General features: G+C 49.1%; 1 protein-coding gene across 5 annotated transcripts in view; it reads right to left on the bottom strand.

Annotated features, from left to right (window-relative positions):
• Nucleotides 1-18,554, bottom strand: part of AJAP1 (adherens junctions associated protein 1) — a 122,461-nt gene extending 103,907 nt beyond the window's left edge. For 3 of the 5 annotated variants that reach the window (XM_081017192.1, XM_081017194.1, XM_081017193.1), the window contains exon 1: nucleotides 17,779-18,553. In XM_081017192.1, the coding sequence (XP_080873318.1) occupies nucleotides 17,779-17,807 (29 nt within the window). In that variant the 5' untranslated portion in view covers nucleotides 17,808-18,553. Of the gene's footprint in view, nucleotides 1-17,054; nucleotides 17,150-17,778 lie in introns of those variants that run through there. The other 2 variants (XM_081017190.1, XM_081017191.1) reach the window with 2 other exon arrangements.
• Nucleotides 18,555-18,851: the final 297 nt, after the last annotated feature.

Raw genomic sequence — 18,851 nt, 5'->3', positions numbered from 1 at the left:
CCATGGTCCTGAAAATGTTGCCTCCCATAGTCCTTGTTATCCGGGACTCTGCCCCATCTATTATCCTCACCCTCACAGGATTCTCAGCACTTGTTTGGATTACCGTATTTTTCGGACCATAGGACGCACTTTTTCCCCTCCAAAAATGAAGGGGAAATGTGTGTGCGTCCTATGGAGCGAATGCAGACTCCTCGGCTTCAGCGATAGCAATGCGAAGCCTCCGAAGCCTGCGCTCCGGAGGCTTCGCGTTGCTTCCGCTGAAGCCAGGAGAGTCTGCTCTTTGAGGCTGGCGGTGGGGGAAAGCAGCGCTTCCCCCATCGCCAGCCCCAGAGGATGGGGGGCAGCGAGAAGGCGCGCGACGCCTTGCCGCTACCCTCCAACCCGGCTTCGAGGCTGGCGGTGGGGAAAGCAGCGCTTCCCCCATCGCCAGCCCCAGAGGATGGGGGGCAGCGGGAAGGCGCGCGACGCCTTGCCGCTACCCTCCAACCCGGCTTCGAGGCTGGCGGTGGGGAAAGCAGCGCTTCCCCCATCGCCAGCCCCAGAGGATGGGGGGCAGCGGGAAGGCGCGCGACGCCTTGCCGCTACCCTCCAACCCGGCTTCGAGGCTGGCGGTGGGGAAAGCAGCGCTTCCCCCATCGCCAGCCCCAGAGGATGGGGGGCAGCGGGAAGGCGCGCGACGCCCTCCCGCTACTCTCCAACCCTCCTTTGGGCTTTTGCGGGAGATGGGGGAATTCCCCCACCTCCCGCAAAAGCAGGCAAAAGCCGTGCGCTCTTTAAAGGGGCTCCGCGGCTTTTCTAGGAGGTGGGGGAATTCCCCCACCTCCTAGAAAAGCCCGCAGGAGCCGCACACCCTTTAAAGAGCAAGCGGCTCTTGGGGGCTTTTCCCCAAGGAGGGAGAAGGGACTGACTGGCCGAGTCAGTCCCTTCTCCCTCCTTTGGGCTTTTGCGGGAGATGGGGGAATTTCCCCACCTCGCGCAAAAGCAGGCAAAAGCCGCGCGCTCTTTAAAGGGGCTCCGCGGCTTTTCTAGGAGGTGGGGGAATTCCCCCACCTCCTAGAAAAGCCCGCAGGAGCCGCACACCCTTTAAAGAGCAAGCGGCTCTTGGGGGCTTTTCCCCAAGGAGGGAGAAGGGACTGACTGGCCGAGTCAGTCCCTTCTCCCTCCTTTGGGCTTTTGCGGGAGATGGGGGAATTCCCCCACCTCCCGCAAAAGCAGGCAAAAGCCGCGCGCTCTTTAAAGGGGCTCCGCGGCTTTTCTAGGAGGTGGGGGAATTCCCCCACCTCCTAGAAAAGCCCGCAGGAGCCGCACACCCTTTAAAGAGCAAGCGGCTCTTGGGGGCTTTTCCCCAAGGAGGGAGAAGGGACTGACTGGCCGAGTCAGTCCCTTCTCCCTCCTTTGGGCTTTTGCGGGAGATGGGGGAATTCCCCCACCTCCCGCAAAAGCAGGCAAAAGCCGCGCGCTCTTTAAAGGGGCTCCGCAGCTTTTCTAGGAGGTGGGGGAATTCCCCCACCTCCTAGAAAAGCCCGCAGGAGCCGCACACCCTTTAAAGAGCAAGCGGCTCTTGGGGGCTTTTCCCCAAGGAGGGAGAAGGGACTGACTGGCCGAGTCAGTCCCTTCTCCCTCCTTTGGGCTTTTGCGGGAGATGGGGGAATTCCCCCACCTCCCGCAAAAGCAGGCAAAAGCCGCGCGCTCTTTAAAGGGGCTCCGCGGCTTTTCTAGGAGGTGGGGGAATTCCCCCACCTCCTAGAAAAGCCCGCAGGAGCCGCACACCCTTTAAAGAGCAAGCGGCTCTTGGGGGCTTTTCCCCAAGGAGGGAGAAGGGACTGACTGGCCGAGTCAGTCCCTTCTCCCTCCTTTGGGCTTTTGCGGGAGATGGGGGAATTCCCCCACCTCCCGCAAAAGCCCGCAAAAGCCTCGTGCTCTTTAAAGGGGCTCCGCGGCTTCTGCTGGCTTTTCTACGAGGGGGGGAATTCCCCCACCTCCTAGAAAAGCCTGCAGGAGCCGCACACCCTTTAAAGAGCGCGCCGCTCTTGGGGGCTTTTCCCCGAGGAGGGAGAAGGGACTGACTGGCCGTTTCATTCCCTTCTCCCTCCTGGTCGAAAACCCGCAGGAGTCGCGCGGGGCTCCTGTGGGCTTTTGCGGGAGGTGGGGGAATTCCGCCACCTCCCGCAAAAGCAGGGAGAAGGTCTTGGAGTAGCGGACAGGCTGCGTGCAGCCTGTCCGCTGCTCCCAGAGCTGCGGGGGGGGGGAAATAATATTTTTTTCCCTTGATTTCCCCCCCTGAAAACTAGGTGCGTCCTATGGGCCGGTGCGTCCTATAGTCCGAAAAATACGGTATATCTACCTCTGCTGCTGTTCTTACCACCTGCTCACTGAACCTTCAACCCCTTAGGCAGTATTTGGGACTTCTTACATTAGTAAAAGGTGATGTGACAGAAGTTTATAAAATTATGCCTGGCATGGATAAAGTGGATAAGGTTTTGCTCCTCTCATAACACGAAAACTCCAATGAATCTGAGTGGTGGAAGATTCAGAACAGACAAAAGGAGGTACTACTAGACAAGAAAGCTTTGCTCTGCCTCTATGGTTGGAGGACGCGATGCTTCTGAATACTAGTGGTTGGAAACCATGGGGTGCTGGGTGCTCTTGAGCTTGCGTTCCATTGGAGCATCTGGGTGGCCACTGTGAGAACAGAATGCTGGCCTAGCTGTGCCATTGACTTGATCCACCTCTTCTGATGTTCGAATGTCCTTATATGTTCTCTGGAGAGAGCTAGGATTGGACATCGGTACTAGAAATCACTCTAAGGGAACGTTAACAAGCATTTCCCCCCAAAGGATAAAAGACGGGCTGCCCTGGTTAAACTCAGGCAATTGGAACATACGTGCTTTAGCATGGAACTTCTCAGTTAACACCAATGCTCTTCAGTTTCCATTTATAGAGATACAAAGCAGTGCCTGAGAGCAAGTTCTAGCTGCTCTCTTCCTTAAATCCCACTTCCACGGCAGCAATGGATTCGCTTGCTAAAAGCACTTGGCTGATGTCAACAGCTGATTGCTGAGAGACTGGGGCTAAATTCCATAAAACTCTGTTGTTTTTTTATTTGCTTATAATAAAAAGCCCTCAGAAATGGTTGCAGCAGTTACAGCCTGGCTGGGATTGCCTGGAATGCCAGAGAGAGAGAGAGAGAGAGAGAGAGAGAGAGACTCAGCAACACTCATTCTGTTTTAAACCCTTGGGTTGTTGTGGTGACTGGTGAGAAATAATGACTGCATTTACTAGGAACTGGGATATCTTTTTTTTCCCTGGACATTCTGCTGTTATGGCATGTTCAGGGCCCCTGGGGGAATCTTATCCACCTCTTAGATTGGCTAGAGAGCTGGCCATCCATCCACTGGATTATCAGGCAAAAAACCCCAATACATGCATCTGTTGTAATCAGCACTAATTGATAAAGGAAAAAGTGAGGGACAGTTCATTTTCTTGGATGCAGCAACTGGCTGCACTGTCTTGCTTGCTGTGCCTTAGGAACTGAAAAAAGCACTGATGCAGGAAGGGAGAGAGACAGACCTGAGATTGAGAGTAGAGAGGCTGAGCCCTAAACAACAAGCCTCTTGTTCTTCCCTCATTCTGCAGCAGAAGATTAGGAGGGCAATAGGGCCATGCAGAAAAGAAGAAGTCAGCCTCATCTAACTTATTCCTCTATCAACTGTCACCTGGCAGCAGGCTTCCCATCTGGCTACAGCACAGGGGAGAAGAGAAGGGAAGCGGGACCACTCCATCGATCCTGCTAAGAGACAATCTCCCATCCCTGAGCTGTTTCCATCCCACCTAAGAATTTTGGGGACAAGTATCAGAGCTTGCTTTTTCTCCCCTCCTTCATCTTTCCTTTTGTCATGGTAAGCATGAGGACATGGGTCCCCCAGTTCTGTCTGTCCTTTTCAGCTAAGAGTACAGTAAAAAAAAATACCGTAGATAAATAATGGTTTCTTGAAAGAAGTTGGCTTTATGGGTGATGGTTTAAAGTTTTAAACAAACCATAGTTGAGATTAAACTCGGCTGGCTGGATGAAATGGGAAGATTGCTACTAGAGCAAGGTCACAAATTGGTGAGTATTACTTGCCATTTAAAAAGTTCTGGGGATGCTTCTATTCTTCCCCTTTTGGCTCCTAAAGCCCTTTCTCCCTGCTTGCCTCCCACATCTATTGTGAGTGAACACATAGGTCTTAAGCAGTTGGTCTCTTACCTTTCCCGTCCCAACCTGGCCACAGTGATCCATGTGATGGTCACCTCCAGGCTTGATTATTGTAACTCGCTCTACGTGGGGCTGCCCTTGAAGCTGACCCAGAAACTCCAGCGGGTGCAGAATGCTGCGGCGAGGCTCCATACGGGGTCCTTGCTGCGGGATCACATTCATCCAGTGCTTTACTAGCTGCATTGGCTCCCGGTGGAGTACAGGGTCAGGTTTAAGGTGCTGGTTTTGACCTTTAAAGCCCTATGTGGTCTAGGACTGCCTCTCCTGGTATGCCCCGCGGAGGACCTTAAGGTCCATAAATAACAACACTTTGGAGGTCCTGAGCCTCAAGGAGGTTAGATTGGTCTCAGATAGGGCCAGGGCTTTTTCAACACTGGCCCCAGCTTGGTGGAACACTCTGTCACGAAAGACCAGGGCCCTGCGGGATTTGACAGCTTTCTGCAGGGCCTGCAAGTTGGAGCTGTTCCGCCTGGCCTTCGGCTTAGACTCACTCTGACCTCTTATATGGGATTTGATATATAAATTTTTCCTTGGGTTTTTTTTTGCTGGCCCATGTAGGATCAGCATGGATAGCTGGCTCAGGTGAATATCTGATGTTTCCTCCCTTTATGGTCTTGATTTATGGGCTGCTACTAAAATGGGGCTGCATTTTAAGCTGTATTTTAATTTTTTTCCATTACATTTTATTGTAATTTATATTTGGTGTTAGCCTCCCTGAGCCCGGCCCTGGCTGGGGCGGGTGGGGTATAAATTTTATTATTATTATTATTATTATTATTATTAATGGGGGCAGGGGTGGGAATTAGACCACATTTTAATGTGTCTCTCCCTAATTCATTCTTCCAGAAACAATATCTGAACCAGAATGTAGGTATCCTACAAAATTCTCACCTCTTCAAATTTTTTCCAAGCCCCCAAGCCCCGAATCTCAATTAGTGCGACTTAAAATGCATTCTTGGCAAAAATAACTTACAAAAATGTATTTTATTATGGGGAATTACATACGAAAACTGTATATTAAGCAGATCAGCATACCAAAAATAATTATGTGTATTAGGAGACATATGCATGGGTGAAATGCTGATGAATTTACCTGCAGCTTTTAAAGATGAATAAATAGCAAAGCGATGTGGAAATGTGGTGAACAACGGTGGCAAAAGGAGAAACAACAAAAAATCTGAAATTGACAGATTTTTCCACCCCAATGACATTACTGTAAAGCCCGCAGCATGCCTGAATATGTCCAGAGCGCATTCCTGGTAAATTAAGTGGACCCAAATTCTGGAGCCTGGCATACCTTTTCAAAAATATAAGAAATGGTCTCCTGGAAGAAATGCTAAGAAATTGCCTCCCCCAAGGCCTCCCCCTGCACACACACACTTCCGGCAACAATAAAAAAATGTCCTGGATGCCTGCCTGCAAAGTGCATTGTGTCAGTAATGCCTGGTGGAGTTGCTCTTCAGAATTGATCAGCAGCTCCCTTCTCAAGACAATGCAGTTGGCAATGCGATATGAGCCTTCCATAAAATTTCAGGTTGTTTTTTGTAAAAAGAAGCTCTGCATGTTGGCCAGGACAAGCTGCGGCTTCCTGCCTTCCCTCGAGCTCTGTAAGGTTATGGTGCCTTGCAGATCTCCACAGAAAATAAATAGTCCACTTAAAAAGCACAGAGGGTCGTGTCTTTGTGGGCCTTGTTTAGAGGCATTCCTGAATTTTAAGATATGAGATGAGGACAGTTTGTCTGTGATTAAGCCACCATCTGGTTTTACCTCTTCTTTGAGGTCGCCCTCAGCCTTGGGAGGAGGCAGTTTCTGCTCCCAGCTTCTCTTATTGGTAAGTAAAAAGCCTAGCAGTGGCTCTCAAAGTTCCTTTCCTCAGACAGATCCATGTGCCACGTAGAATCACAGAACTGAAGGTCATCTAGTGCAACACCCTGCAATGCAGAAATCACAAATGAAGAATCCATGACCATCTCTGTTTAAGAACCTCCAAGGACGGAGATCTCACCATGCCCCAAGAGTTGTCTGCCTGTTCCACTGTCAAACAGCTCTTATCATCAGGGTGTGCTACCTGATGTTTAGTTGGAATAATAATAATAATAATTTTATTATTTATACCCCGCCCATCTGGCTGGGTTTCCCCAGCCACTCTGGGCGGCTTCCAGCAGAATATTAAAATACAGTAGTCTATCAAACATTAAAAGCTTCCCTAAACAGGACTGCCTTCAGATGTCTTCTAAAAGTCTGGTAGTTGTTTTTCTCTTTGACATCTGGTGGGAGGGCATTCCACAAGGCTGGTGCCACTACCGAGAAGGCCCTCTGTCTGGTTCCCTGTAACTTGGCTTCTCGCAGTGAGGGAACTGCCAGAAGGCCCTCGGCACTGGACTTCAGTGTCCGGGCAGAATGATGGAGGTGGAGACGCTCCACCTTTGTCATTTGAAATCCATTGGTTTGAAACCCAAATGAAACCCAAGCTTGCTCCATCTTCCATGCGACAGACCGTCAGATATTTGAATTAAAAACACCCAATAGAGCATCTTGAAACACAGCCATACAGATAAAAAGGCTTACAGGTCCCACTCCACCGAAAGAATCCACGATGCCACCTAGCAAGTTAAAAGCCAAAAGGCCAGGTAAAGATAAAATATTTAGGTAAAGGTAAAGGTACCCCTGCCCATACGGGCCAGTCTTGCCAGACTCTAGGGTTGTGCGCTCATCTCACTCTAAAGGCCGGGAGCCAGCGCTGTCCAAAGACACTTCCGGGTCACATGGCCAGCGTGACAAGCTGCATCTGGCGAGCCAGCGCAGCACACGGAACGCCGTTTACCTTCCCACTGGTAAGCAGTCCCTATTTATCTACTTGCACCCGAGGGTGCTTTCGATCTGCTAGGTTGGCAGGCGCTGGGACCAAACGACGGGAGCGCACCCCGCCGCGGGGATTCGAACCGCCGACCTTTCGATCGGCAAGTCCTAGGTGCTGAGGCTTTAACCCACAGCGCCACCTGCGTCCCTACTATAAAATATTTACCGAGTGCCTAAAAGTAGAGGGGTGGGTGGGAATGATTGCACCAGGCACAAGCATTCCACAGTTCCATATTCTAACACTGAACAGGCTTGATCTTGTGTCACCACCCCCTGAACCTCCCGTGAAGAGGGCACACGAAGAAAGGCCTCAAATGGTGATGATATTTATATATTTATATTCCATCTTTTCCCCCAGACTGGGACTCAAGATGGCTTTAAAAAAAATAATTAAAACAACACAGATAAAATGCAGGAAGCTCAATGCACAGGAAAGGTAATAGAAAGGAATTAGACTATAATCGAATTAAAATGATTTAAAAACATATCTACTAAAATGCCGATGGTTGAAAGCAGCACCGCACTATGAAAATCCATTTTTAAAAAAAGTCTTCTCCCAAAGGACTGTTGGAATAAAACCATGTTCACCTGCAGGTGGGTGGACAACAAGGAGGGAGCCAGTCTGGCTTCTCTAGGAAGGGAATTCCAAAGCCTGGGAGCAGCCACTGAGAAGGCCCTTTCCTGCATCCCCACCAAATGTGCCCATGATGGTGAAGGACTGAGAAAAGAGCATCCTCTGAAGATCTCAGAGCCCAGGCAGGTCCATATGGGGGAATACAGTTGTTCAGATAGCCTGGGCCTAAGATGTTTAGGGGTTTATAGGTCATAAACAGCACTTGGAATTGTGCCCAGAAACAAACCAATAACCAGTGGAGCTATAACCAGATCCCAGTCCACAGTCTGGCTGCAGCTCTTTGGAACTAGTTGGGGTTTGGGGTCAGTTCATGTGGGGAGAGGCAGTCCTTGGGGTCTTATGGTCCTGAACTGCATAGGTCAAAGTCAGCACTTTGAATTGATTTGAAACCAAAGCAACTTACCAATGTCAATGGATCTACTCTGAGTATGACCTAGCTGGGTAATTCCCCTGAATTTTCCTCCCCCCATTTATACTATATACTTATAGAATTGTAGAGTCTGAAGGAATCTCAAGGGTCATCTAGTCCAACCCCCTGGAATGCAGAAATTACAGCTAAAGAATCCCTGGCCATCCAGGCTCTGCTCAAAAACCTCCAAGTCTCTAATGGATCCTGCAGCCACTGATTGTATGTGGTGATGCCTTCTTAGCTGTGTCACCCATAATGTGGAAATCTCTGTGCCAATGTATCCATTTGACTGCCCACCCTTCTGATGGCACTTTGCTGACAGTCATCATTGGCTTCAGAATTTCTTGCTAAAATCTTTCCTATGTGTTAGACGGCATTGCTGCTAAGCTTAAAAAAAAAGGACCCCTGGACGGTTAAGTCCAGTCAAAGGCGACTATGGGGTTGTGGCATTCATCTTGCTTTCAGGCCGAGGGAGCCGGTGTTTGTCCACAGACAGCTTTCTGGATCATGTGGCCAGCATGACTAAACCACTTCTGGCACAACAGAACACTGTGATGGAAACCAGAGCGCATGGAAACACCGTTTACCTTCCTGCCACAGCAGTACCTATTTATCTACTTGCACTGGCATGCTTTCGAACTGCTAGGTTGGCAGGAGCTGGGACAGAGCAATGGGAGCTCACTCCGTTGTGGGGATTCGAACTGCTGACCTTCCAATCGGCAAGCCCAAGAGGCTCAGTGGTTTAGACCACATCGCCACCTGTGTCCCTAAGCTACCCCTTATGTTCTGAGGAGCCTCCATACGATTTGGCATACTCTGGACATGATAAAGTGAATCCAAAGCTCATTATAATTTTCCCCTTTAGACCTGGGTCCTTATCTGTAGGACTTAAAACATGCACGCCCCAAGCCCCTAGGGGTTGAGAAGAGAACTCTGGCATGACTCATGGCAGCCTATCAGGATCCTTTTAGGAGAAACACAGGGGGCGCAGGGGGGGGACTCATTCATCATAAAGCCTTTCTTATGAATGACAACTGCATTTGTGTTCTCCTTCCTGCTGTTGTACTGTTTAACTGCTGTGTTAACACATTTTGGTGAGAATTTCTGATTCTTTATAGTTCTTTTTCCCCAATTTGATTTCTTAGCTACTTTGGGTGGCATTGATGGGACAGAAAGCGAGAGAAATGAACATATGAGTAAACAAACACATTCACGGACTTCCCTCTAAATATCACCATATGCTGCTGTAGCAGGTAAATGATGGAAATCTCTCCTGCAGGAGGCAGTGATGGCCACCAATGTGGATGGCTTTAAAAGAGGATAGGGCAAGTTGATGGAGGAGGAGAAGGCTATCAATGGCTACTAGCCATGGCAGCTATACTCTGCCTCCACAGTCAGAGGCTGTCATGCTCCTGAACACCAACTGCTGGAAGCACAGGAAGAAGAAGAAGAAGAGTTTGGATTTGATATCCCGCTGTATCACTACCCTAAGGAGTCTCAAAGTGGCTAACATTCTCCTTTCCCTTTCTCCCCCACAACAAACACTCTGTGAGGTGAGTGGGGCTAAGAGACTTCAGAGAAGTGTGACTAGCCCAAGGTCACCCAGCAGCTGCATGTGGAGGAGCGGGGAAGCGAACCCGGTTCCCCAGATTACGAGTCCACTGCTCTTAACCACTACACCAGGCTGACTGCTCTTGTGCTTGGGTCCTGCTTACTGGTTTCCCACAGGCATCTGAGCAGCCACTCTGAGAACAGGATACTAGACTAGATGGGCCACTGGCCTGATCCAGCAGGCTTATCTTACGTTCTTATGAAGGTAGTTATTTCCACATGGGGGCAGCCAATCATTCTGCAGCCCAACCCTTGGAAGATAGCAACACATGCATCACTGCTCAAATTCTGCAGGGAATCAGCAGAAAAATGAGTTGCACAGAAACCAAGATGGCAGCTGCTGCTGTTTCGACAGCAGAAATTGGGTAGAATCACATGCCTCTGCTTCCCCCCTCCCTCCAGTCAATGATAATGAAGGGCTGAATGCATTGTACCAGGGATAGTCAATGATGTTCATTCCAGATAGCTCTCATTCTCCCTAACCATTGACCATGCTAGCTGGAGATGATGAAATTTAATAAATGAGAGCTGGTATGGTGCAGCTGTTAGAGCATTGCGCTAGGAATCGGGAGATCTAAGTTCAAATCGCCACTCAGCCATGAAACTCCCTGGGTGACCTGGGGACAGTCCCTGCCTCTCAGCCTAATCTACCTCACAGGATTGTTGCGAGGGATTAAATTAGACAGGGAGGCAAACTGTGCATGCCAGCTTGAGGTCCTTGAAGGAAAGGTGGAACACAGATGTAACAAATAACCCTCCTTGGAGGTTGTTTATTTAACAGAGGTTGGGTGGCAATCTGTCAGGGATTCTTTAGCTCTGATTCCTGCATTGCAGGGAGTTTGACTAACTGACCCTTCCAACTCTACAATGCTATGCTTCTATGAAATCACATCTGGAGGGCACCACAATGGCTACCTATGCACCATTTTGTGGAGCTGCAGTGGTGCCACTCTGCCCGGCCTGCTGCCCTTACTAAGCCTCTGGGGCAGCTGAAAGGGTACGTCACATAAGAAACCCTCATATCACACAACCTAGGCTTTATTGGGGAAGAGAAGAGGAACAGATACAATTTTTTTTTTTCAGGTGGTAGCCAGATATCCCACTCCGCATCTCCATCCATGAATTCTCGCATGTCACTGAGGCTCCTCTGCTTCATTCACCCACACTCCATTTCTTAAGCTGAGGTAGTGTCATTCCTGGCTAAGGGAAGACGCAGCCATAATCTTTTCTGCAGCAGCTTATGTCCCCCCACCCCCCTGTCCCCCCGCCAGCCGCCCCTCCCATCCTCCTTGGGAGAAACTGTAGCAATTACCTATTTTAATCAGATGGTGGTTACATAAGACTCGCCACGGCCCCCAAGCAGATGGGCAGACGGGCACTGGAGCCAGCGTCACCGTGTATACAGACGCACAACTATCGGAGGTGTAATTGTTATTGACACGCATGAGTAAGGAGCGCGTTCTTCCCCGAAGGCCGTCGCTGGATGTCTCCGAATTGCTGGGCTATAACGGAGAGCACATGTTACAAGGTCCGGATGCCAATTTGGTGGGGGGAGCAGGGAGAGAGAGAGAGCATCAGATGGACAGCAGGGTTTTAAACACACACACACACACACACACACACACATCCCTCCTGCATGCATAATGCACAACCGCTTGACCGCTGGAGGATAGAAGCGAAAACTGCCAAAACAGCGCTTCTCTGGAGATCAAGAAAGGGGAATCTCTGTGTGTGTGTGTCGCTGTTTCAGCTTTTCCTTCTCCTCCAGCCCAAGGCCCGAGCTCTTCTGAATAAAAGACAGCAAGGGGGATGCTGTCTGCTAAGCAACTGAGTCAGCTCCTCATTCCTCACTTCACTCTGTGTGTGTGTGTGTGTGCGTGCGCACACACAACACAAAGGAACACTGTGCTGATTCCAAACATTATTGCTGCAATTATTCAGAGGCTTGGGGGAGGGAGGAATGGCTCCCTGTTCAAAGAGACAGGATCTCCAGCAGGGAAAAGTTATTCCGTTGTTATTGGATCCTCGAAAGGGCGGCAAGTAGAATGTGCATGTCAATTAGAGAAGTGTGTGCCATGCAAAATTCTGCCAGCCCTATCGGAATGGTTTTCAGTTCCCAAATTGGCAAACTGGTCTCCTTTTCCCAACCTTCACGGGCTCATCTATCAGTCTAATCCATCCCATTTGCCATGGACATTCACATTTAAATACATATTTTATAAAGAATGCCCTGGGAAATGTATTCATAGAATGGTAGAGTTGTAAGGGAGCCCAAATGTCATCTAGTCCCACCCCCAGAATGCAGGAATCACAGCTAAAACAGAGGGCCATCCAACCTCTGCTTGAAAATCTTCAATGAAGAAGGTCCACCACCTTCTGAGGGAGTCCACTGTTCTTACCATCCTAATGTTCTTCCTAATGTATTGAATCCCAGTCTGCTTGAACAGGTAGGCTCTACCCTGCATTTCCTTGAACCTGAGTATTATCTAAGCATGACTAGACTGTGGCTTTGCCCTAAAATGGACTTCTTTGATTTTTCTTATTTAATTTATTTATACTGTATACCGCTTGATTGTAAGAAGAAGGAAAAAACCCTCAAGTGATATAAAAGATACATGGACACTTTTGCTTTTTCTTAGATTCAATTCTGCCCACTGTGCAGTTACCCGGTGAGATTCTACAAACGCCACCTTCACAACATGCATTTAAAACATTGTGATTCCACTTTAAACAGTTTCTGGGTCCGCCTGTCCCTCAGAAAATACTCAGAACTGTAGCTTTTTAAGGGAGCTGAGAGTTATTTGGAGACTCTCGTTCCTCTTCCAGCCAGAAATACAATTCTCAGAGCGGTTCAACTATCCGTCCATCTCCTCACAGAATTCTGGGTATCATAGCCCTGTGAGGCAAAAATAGGGGCCCCTTAACACTCTTCACAACCTACAACTCTCCGAATTCTTCCCCTTGGTCATTTTTTATTGCCCTTTTCTATATCTTCTGCAGAAACACACAAGTGGTTTTGTGTTGAAATCCTTGGTGGAAACTCATGGGGCTGAAACTGGCTTACATTTGCAGCTTGGACCTGCCTTACAAGAGGCTAAGGTTGTAGCTCAGAGAAGAGATGAAGCAAGGAAGTGATCAAGGGGCTTTAAAGAGAGAGAGAGTTGTTTCCTTTTTTAAAAAAAAATAAAAAATAAAAATCCTTTTCTTTCTCTCTCCTGCTGTTTCCATAACGCATTCTTTACAGCACCAAACAAACATTCAAGATCAGAAAACTAGCCCCAAGCTACCATCCCATTAGCTCTACAATAATGAATAATATTTTGGGTACTTCATTTTGTGTGTGTTCTGTTGTTCCTAACAAGTTTCATCAGGGGGCTTGTTCTGCGCCAGCTGTGCAGGGGGCTTGGAATTGCTTGTAATAAGCCAGGGAAACTCAATTCTGAAATGCCTGCACGCCACAAGGAATAAGAGAATATTCTATCTGTCTGTCTCCTCGCCAGTGTCGAGGATTGCTAGCAATACTTTTTCCAAGGCTCCGAAAAGGCTTTCTCCAGCTAATGTGTCTTAGGAAAACAGGAATAATGTTTTATACCAAGTCAGATCAGTTGTCCGTCTAATTCAGTATTGCCTACCCTATCGGCAGCTTTCCAGGGTTTCAGGGAGTGGGCTGTATTCATTCTACTTGGAGATGCCATTGAGAAACAATACCTCACCTTTTCATCCTATGAACTCAAGATTGTATACATGATTCTACCTGCTCTTTATGTAATCTCAACAACAACCGTGTGAGGTATGCTAGGCTGAGAGGCAATGACTAGCCCAAGGTCACTCAGCTTCATGGCTGAGGAAGGACTCCAACACGGGTCTCCCGGGTTTTAGTCCTACGCTCTAAACATTACACCACACTGGCTCTCGCTATGATACTTCCTCCAAAGAGATGGTGTCCCAGCTTGTCAATCAATTGGGTTACTCTTTTCTGCACCTTTCTAACTCTACAATATCCCCCTAGATAGGGAGCTGCATGCATAGGCAGGTTCTTCTGAGCACAATCCCCCTCAGTGGTTGGCACAGCACCCCTTGTAAAAGTCCAAAGGCCAGCAATTAGCCGTGGTGACCTGATTCAGATCCACTTCTCCCATTGAAAACTCAACTGAAGAGAGCTTTCCAGATGCTCTCCATTCATTGATGGAGCTCGCTCCCACAAGAGGTGATGAGGACCACCAACTTGGATGGATAAGTTCATGGAGGAGAAGGCTATCGATGGCAACTTGCCACAGCGGCTCTGCTCTGTCTCCATGGTTGGACGTAGTCATGTTTCTGAATAGCAGTTACCGGAATCCTTGAATCCTGCTTGTGGGTTCCTCCACATGCATCTGCTTGGTCCCTGAGAGAACAGGGTGCTGAACTAGATGGGCCATTGGTCTAATGCAGGAGTCTATTCTTCTGTTCACATGTTCTTATGGATCGGAGGCAGAACCTCTTCTGGTGTCCTCCTGGTCTCCATACCATGGTGGAACTCCTATTAATTTCACCACGGTGGTGCATTGTCATTTCAACATCCTCCTCATCGAAAGGGACATCCAGCTTCTGATCCAATAAAACCCCCAAGCACTTGCAGTATTGTGTCTGCAGTGATCTCTGGACCTTGCTATAACCACCAAAGATCAAGCCAATCACACACATGCAACAACACTGCTTCAGTCAGAGTCCCTAGTTCACTAAGGGCATTTGCTTTAAACGGACTGATTTGCAGAAGAACAGGAGGGTTTAAAATGCACTAGCACCAACAAACACAACAATAAATTTAAAAATAGGATCATGTTTTCCCGTAACACCACCCTCACTATATGACCATGAAAATTTACTACTTTTCATATGCTTTCCATTGTACTGGTGTGGGGTTCATCACCCTGTAGCTATAGAAATACTTTGCTGGCCTTAACGGTTTGACGGAGTCTTTATTTTGGAAAAGAAGAAATGTGGTTTCTTCCTCCACTTGCAAATAATTGTTAGAAAGGATTGGTGTCCTATACATGCCCAATGATGCTGTCCGTGTCTCAAAAAATGAGGCATGAAGCGGGGAAATGAAACAGACCTTTCCTAACATAAAAGATTTGGGGAAAGCTCATTCCCCAATTTGCATTCCCTTCGAATGCAAAGGGGGGGGGATAGACACAAATATCAGTTTATACCTTTCTTGCAACAGCAACAAAATATGTGTTATATAACATTTCCACACCAGTGCTCTTGAACTGAGGGCCCAATTAACTCCTGCGTCCGTAGGAGTTTATTTGCCTGCCCACTGCACAAATCCATGAGCAGATTGTGAAATATTGTCCACAGGATAAAGGACTATTGGAGCAAATTAAGACGGCAATAGGCAACAGATCCCACCCTCACCATGCTATCTGGAGACTCTGCGGCTGAATGCGCAACACATGTGGGCAAAATTATCACAGCAGGTCAGCTTGGCTGGCTGGACTGGATGAGAGTGAAGGGTCATCTACTGTAGTCCACTGCTTTCACCCTTCCATAACACACAGGTGCTTTCTTACATTAGAGGACACCCCCAGACTGCACATCAACCCCTTGCTCATCAGGCAACCCATTTCACCCAGCCAGATTTAAATGTGCCGTGGACACAAAGCAAGGGTCCACACCAAATCCATTTGACAAGGGCATCACAGAGGAAGCTTAACAGAAAGCATCACATCTAACATCCAGGATGACCATGTCTTGAGTTGGGTGCAGGAAGGTCCGAGGTTTGATCGCTGGCAATTTCTCCTAAAGGGATGAAAGGCTTGGACAGTTGCTGACCTCAGTGTAGAGAGATGGACCAAGTGAGATGGACCAAGGAACTGACCTGGCGTGAAACAGTCTCTCAAGTTTATTGTAGATAGGGAGAAGACATGAGATGTTAGGTGGTGCAAATTTGAATGAATTGACCCATCTCATGGTAGAAGTCAGTAGAAATAAAGGAGTCTCGCTGGTCCCGCCATGGTGGAGGAAGGTTATAGAATATAATTGGCCCTGTGTGTCAGATCTAATCAGCCAAGGTCTTGGTCCACCTGATTCAAGAACAATTCTGTAATTCTCTAGGAAATGACAATAGGTACTGATTCACCATCAGATCAGTACCTGGCTCATCTTTTGATCTCATCAAGGACCATGAGAAACCTATACAACCCTGGTCAGGGTACAGGGCATGAAAGCTCACTCTTATTCAACAGCACCCAATCAATACCTTTTGTACTGTTCAAATGTAAAGAGTTAAAAATTACTGAAGGGGGGGAAGTATAATCTTTGCATCCCTTTGCCCGAAGAAATAACATTTTCACCAAGATTGCAAAACTAAGCACACCAAGCAATTGCTTCAAAGAAGACGCAAACCTATTGTGAGGTGCCCATCTCCTTCCACACATAAATGCGAATAGCATCCCCTCCCTCCCAAACCTCTCAGGTAGAAGTCTGTGTGCAAAACCAAGCTTCTTCCGTTGCCCTCTTTCTCCCCAATCCAGGAGTCTGCTGCATCCCAGTGGACAGACACACGAAGAACAATTTTGCTTTCACAAACTCCTCACCACACACACCCTTCACTCTACAGAGACATCGAAGCTCCCAGGAATGGCAAGCACTTTCACCTTCAGATTGTGCCATCAAACTTGAGAGTGTGTGATTGCAGTTCCTTGGTGGAATTTGCACACCCGTCCTTGCAAAAGACAGTCAGAGAACTGAAGGCTGTTCCATTCCCACACCCATGCATTGAAATAATAATAATAATAATAATAATAATAATAATACACAACTGATCTCAAGTTGATGCTACAGCCAGTTAGAAAAATGCAACTTCTTTGCCCAGGAACTCTCGCCTGAGTCTTGCCAAGACTAACAAAGATGCCTGTGTCAATTGGAGGTGCTTGGGCACATGTTCCGGTGTGTGCGTGGCAGCTGTTGCATAAACACCCATGCAATTTACGGCTTCAATTCACGCATGTCTCTGCATGTAGATCCATTAGCCAATGGATAACACGTTCCTACAAGAGGAACAGGGACAAAGGGACACATACACACATTGGCACATCACTTCACTGCACATATTCCATTCCTCAGCAGTCTTCTGGGAGCTGAACACTGTAACTGGCTGAAATTTGTGTTTGTTCTCTCTCTCTCTCTCTCTCTCTCTCTTGCTTACCGTCTCTCCTCCCCCCCATCTCTCTCTCTCTCTCTTTCTCCTTTGCTTCTTCTAAGCAGGTGACCCTGAGAACTGTAACCCTGTGCCCACTTACTTGGGAGCCAGTCCCATGGACCAGGCAATCGAAAAGCTTCAGATCCTGCTCAGAGCCTCCCCCAGCTGAGATGTGCAGGGAGGAGAATGCCCTCGCCTTGGGACTGTCTCAGCCCACATAAATACACACGTTTGCCCAACTGCGCAATGTGCTTGACCCCAATATATACAGTGAAGGTGGGGGAGAGGAGGAGGAAGACAGACAGCTTAAATTTCCCACTCGTAGGATTCCTGCTGGCTAGATCTGGGGGCTCTAACTGTGTCAGGGAGGCTAGCCCGCCACCCCAGCTCTGAAGGTCCCTGGGCAGGAGCTGCTGGCAAAGGTCCCCTCTCCATCAAGGAGCGCCTCTGCTTCCAGAACCAGGGAAGCAAATCCCAATCTCCAAAATCACACACAGGACACCCCCAGAAAAGTCTGGGCATAACTGGGGAAAGAGAGTCTTTGACTAACTGGCCAGCTTCATCGTCCCTTTGGCTGGATAGAAGTTAAGCAGAAGGTCACCACCAGCACATCCTTTCACCAACCCAAATAGCACTTTTTAAAATGGAGATATATATTGAAGCCCTTCCAATAACCTATATCCATATTTCCAAGTTCATCCCCCCCCTCCACACACATACACACCCTGCCCCAGATTTTACCAGATGAAAGCATTTGTGTCACAAACACTCATATATCACCTTCCCTTCTCCAACCACCCCCCAACCCCGTTGAAATCTCTTACCTGGTAGCTAAAAACCGATGTATCCACATTGTCACGTCTGGGAACCCAGAAAAAAGGGGGGATCAAATTTTCACAGCCCCAGCCATCTCTGCTTGGTTGGGGGGGGCGTTACTGGATAAGAGGGGAGGGGAAGGGTTTTCAGGTTTGGATCAAGGGGGAGGGAGGCGATCAATAGAGAGAGAGGAAGAGTTTCCAAAAAGAGAGGGGGGATTGATTTTTTTCCGGGGGAGGGAGTATCGGCGGTTCCCCCTATTTCAACCCCTAAGGATTAAACGGGGGGTCGGTTGCTTATTTCAGACCCCGCATCGCGCTTTCCCCCCTCAAAAGTGTGCACCCAAGTTTGTTTGGGTTTGTTTTTTTCTCCGGGGAGGGAAGAGATGAGGTTGAAGGCGGGGGGGGGACGTTTGGGGGGTTCTACAAGGGGGGCAGTCCGTCCAACTCCTCCCCCAGCTGGGGGGAGAGCGCCTCGAGGGAGCCCCCCAGATCCATGGAAAGATGGGGGGGGACGCCGATGTCCTTCTTGGGTGGATGGGGAGGGAGGGGGGAAGGAAGTGGTCAGCCTTGTCGAGGTGGGGAGGGGGTCGTCTGGGTTCAGTGGGGACGGCCGGATCGCCGCAGCGTGGACCTCAGCGGGGCAAGCTCAGCCCCGGCGGGCTCAGCAGCATCCGGGCAGCGCTGGCGGGGCTCCCGGAGTCCGTCCGCCCGTCCGCCAGCTCGGCTCAGCTGCTGCTGCTGCTGCTGCTGCTCCTGCCGCCACCGTCGCCGCCGCTGCAGCGCGTTGCCTTCTCCGATGTCTCTCGCTCGCTCGCTCGCTCGCTCGCTCCGCCGCCGCCGCCGCCGTCGCGTGGTCCAGCCCCGCCTGACGTCACCCCCAGGAGCTAATAGGGGGGCTGAACCCCGTTATCAGTACGCAACCCCCCTTGCTCCGGCGGCGATGCCGGTGAGGTGGGGAGTCGTTCAGGGAGCCGCGGGAGGAGGCGCCTTCGCGCAGCAGGGCGGAGGATGGTCGCGTTCCACGAAGTCTGGTAGACTGCTTCTGAGCGAGGAGGACCGACGGCAGCTGGCAGATGGCC

The sequence above is a fragment of the Podarcis pityusensis genome, assembly GCF_964106645.2.
Source record: "Podarcis pityusensis genome assembly, chromosome: 8".
NCBI lineage: Eukaryota > Metazoa > Chordata > Lepidosauria > Squamata > Lacertidae > Podarcis > Podarcis pityusensis.
Note: the sequence above shows the minus strand (reverse complement) of the source record. Positions and strands in the feature narration are given on the sequence as shown.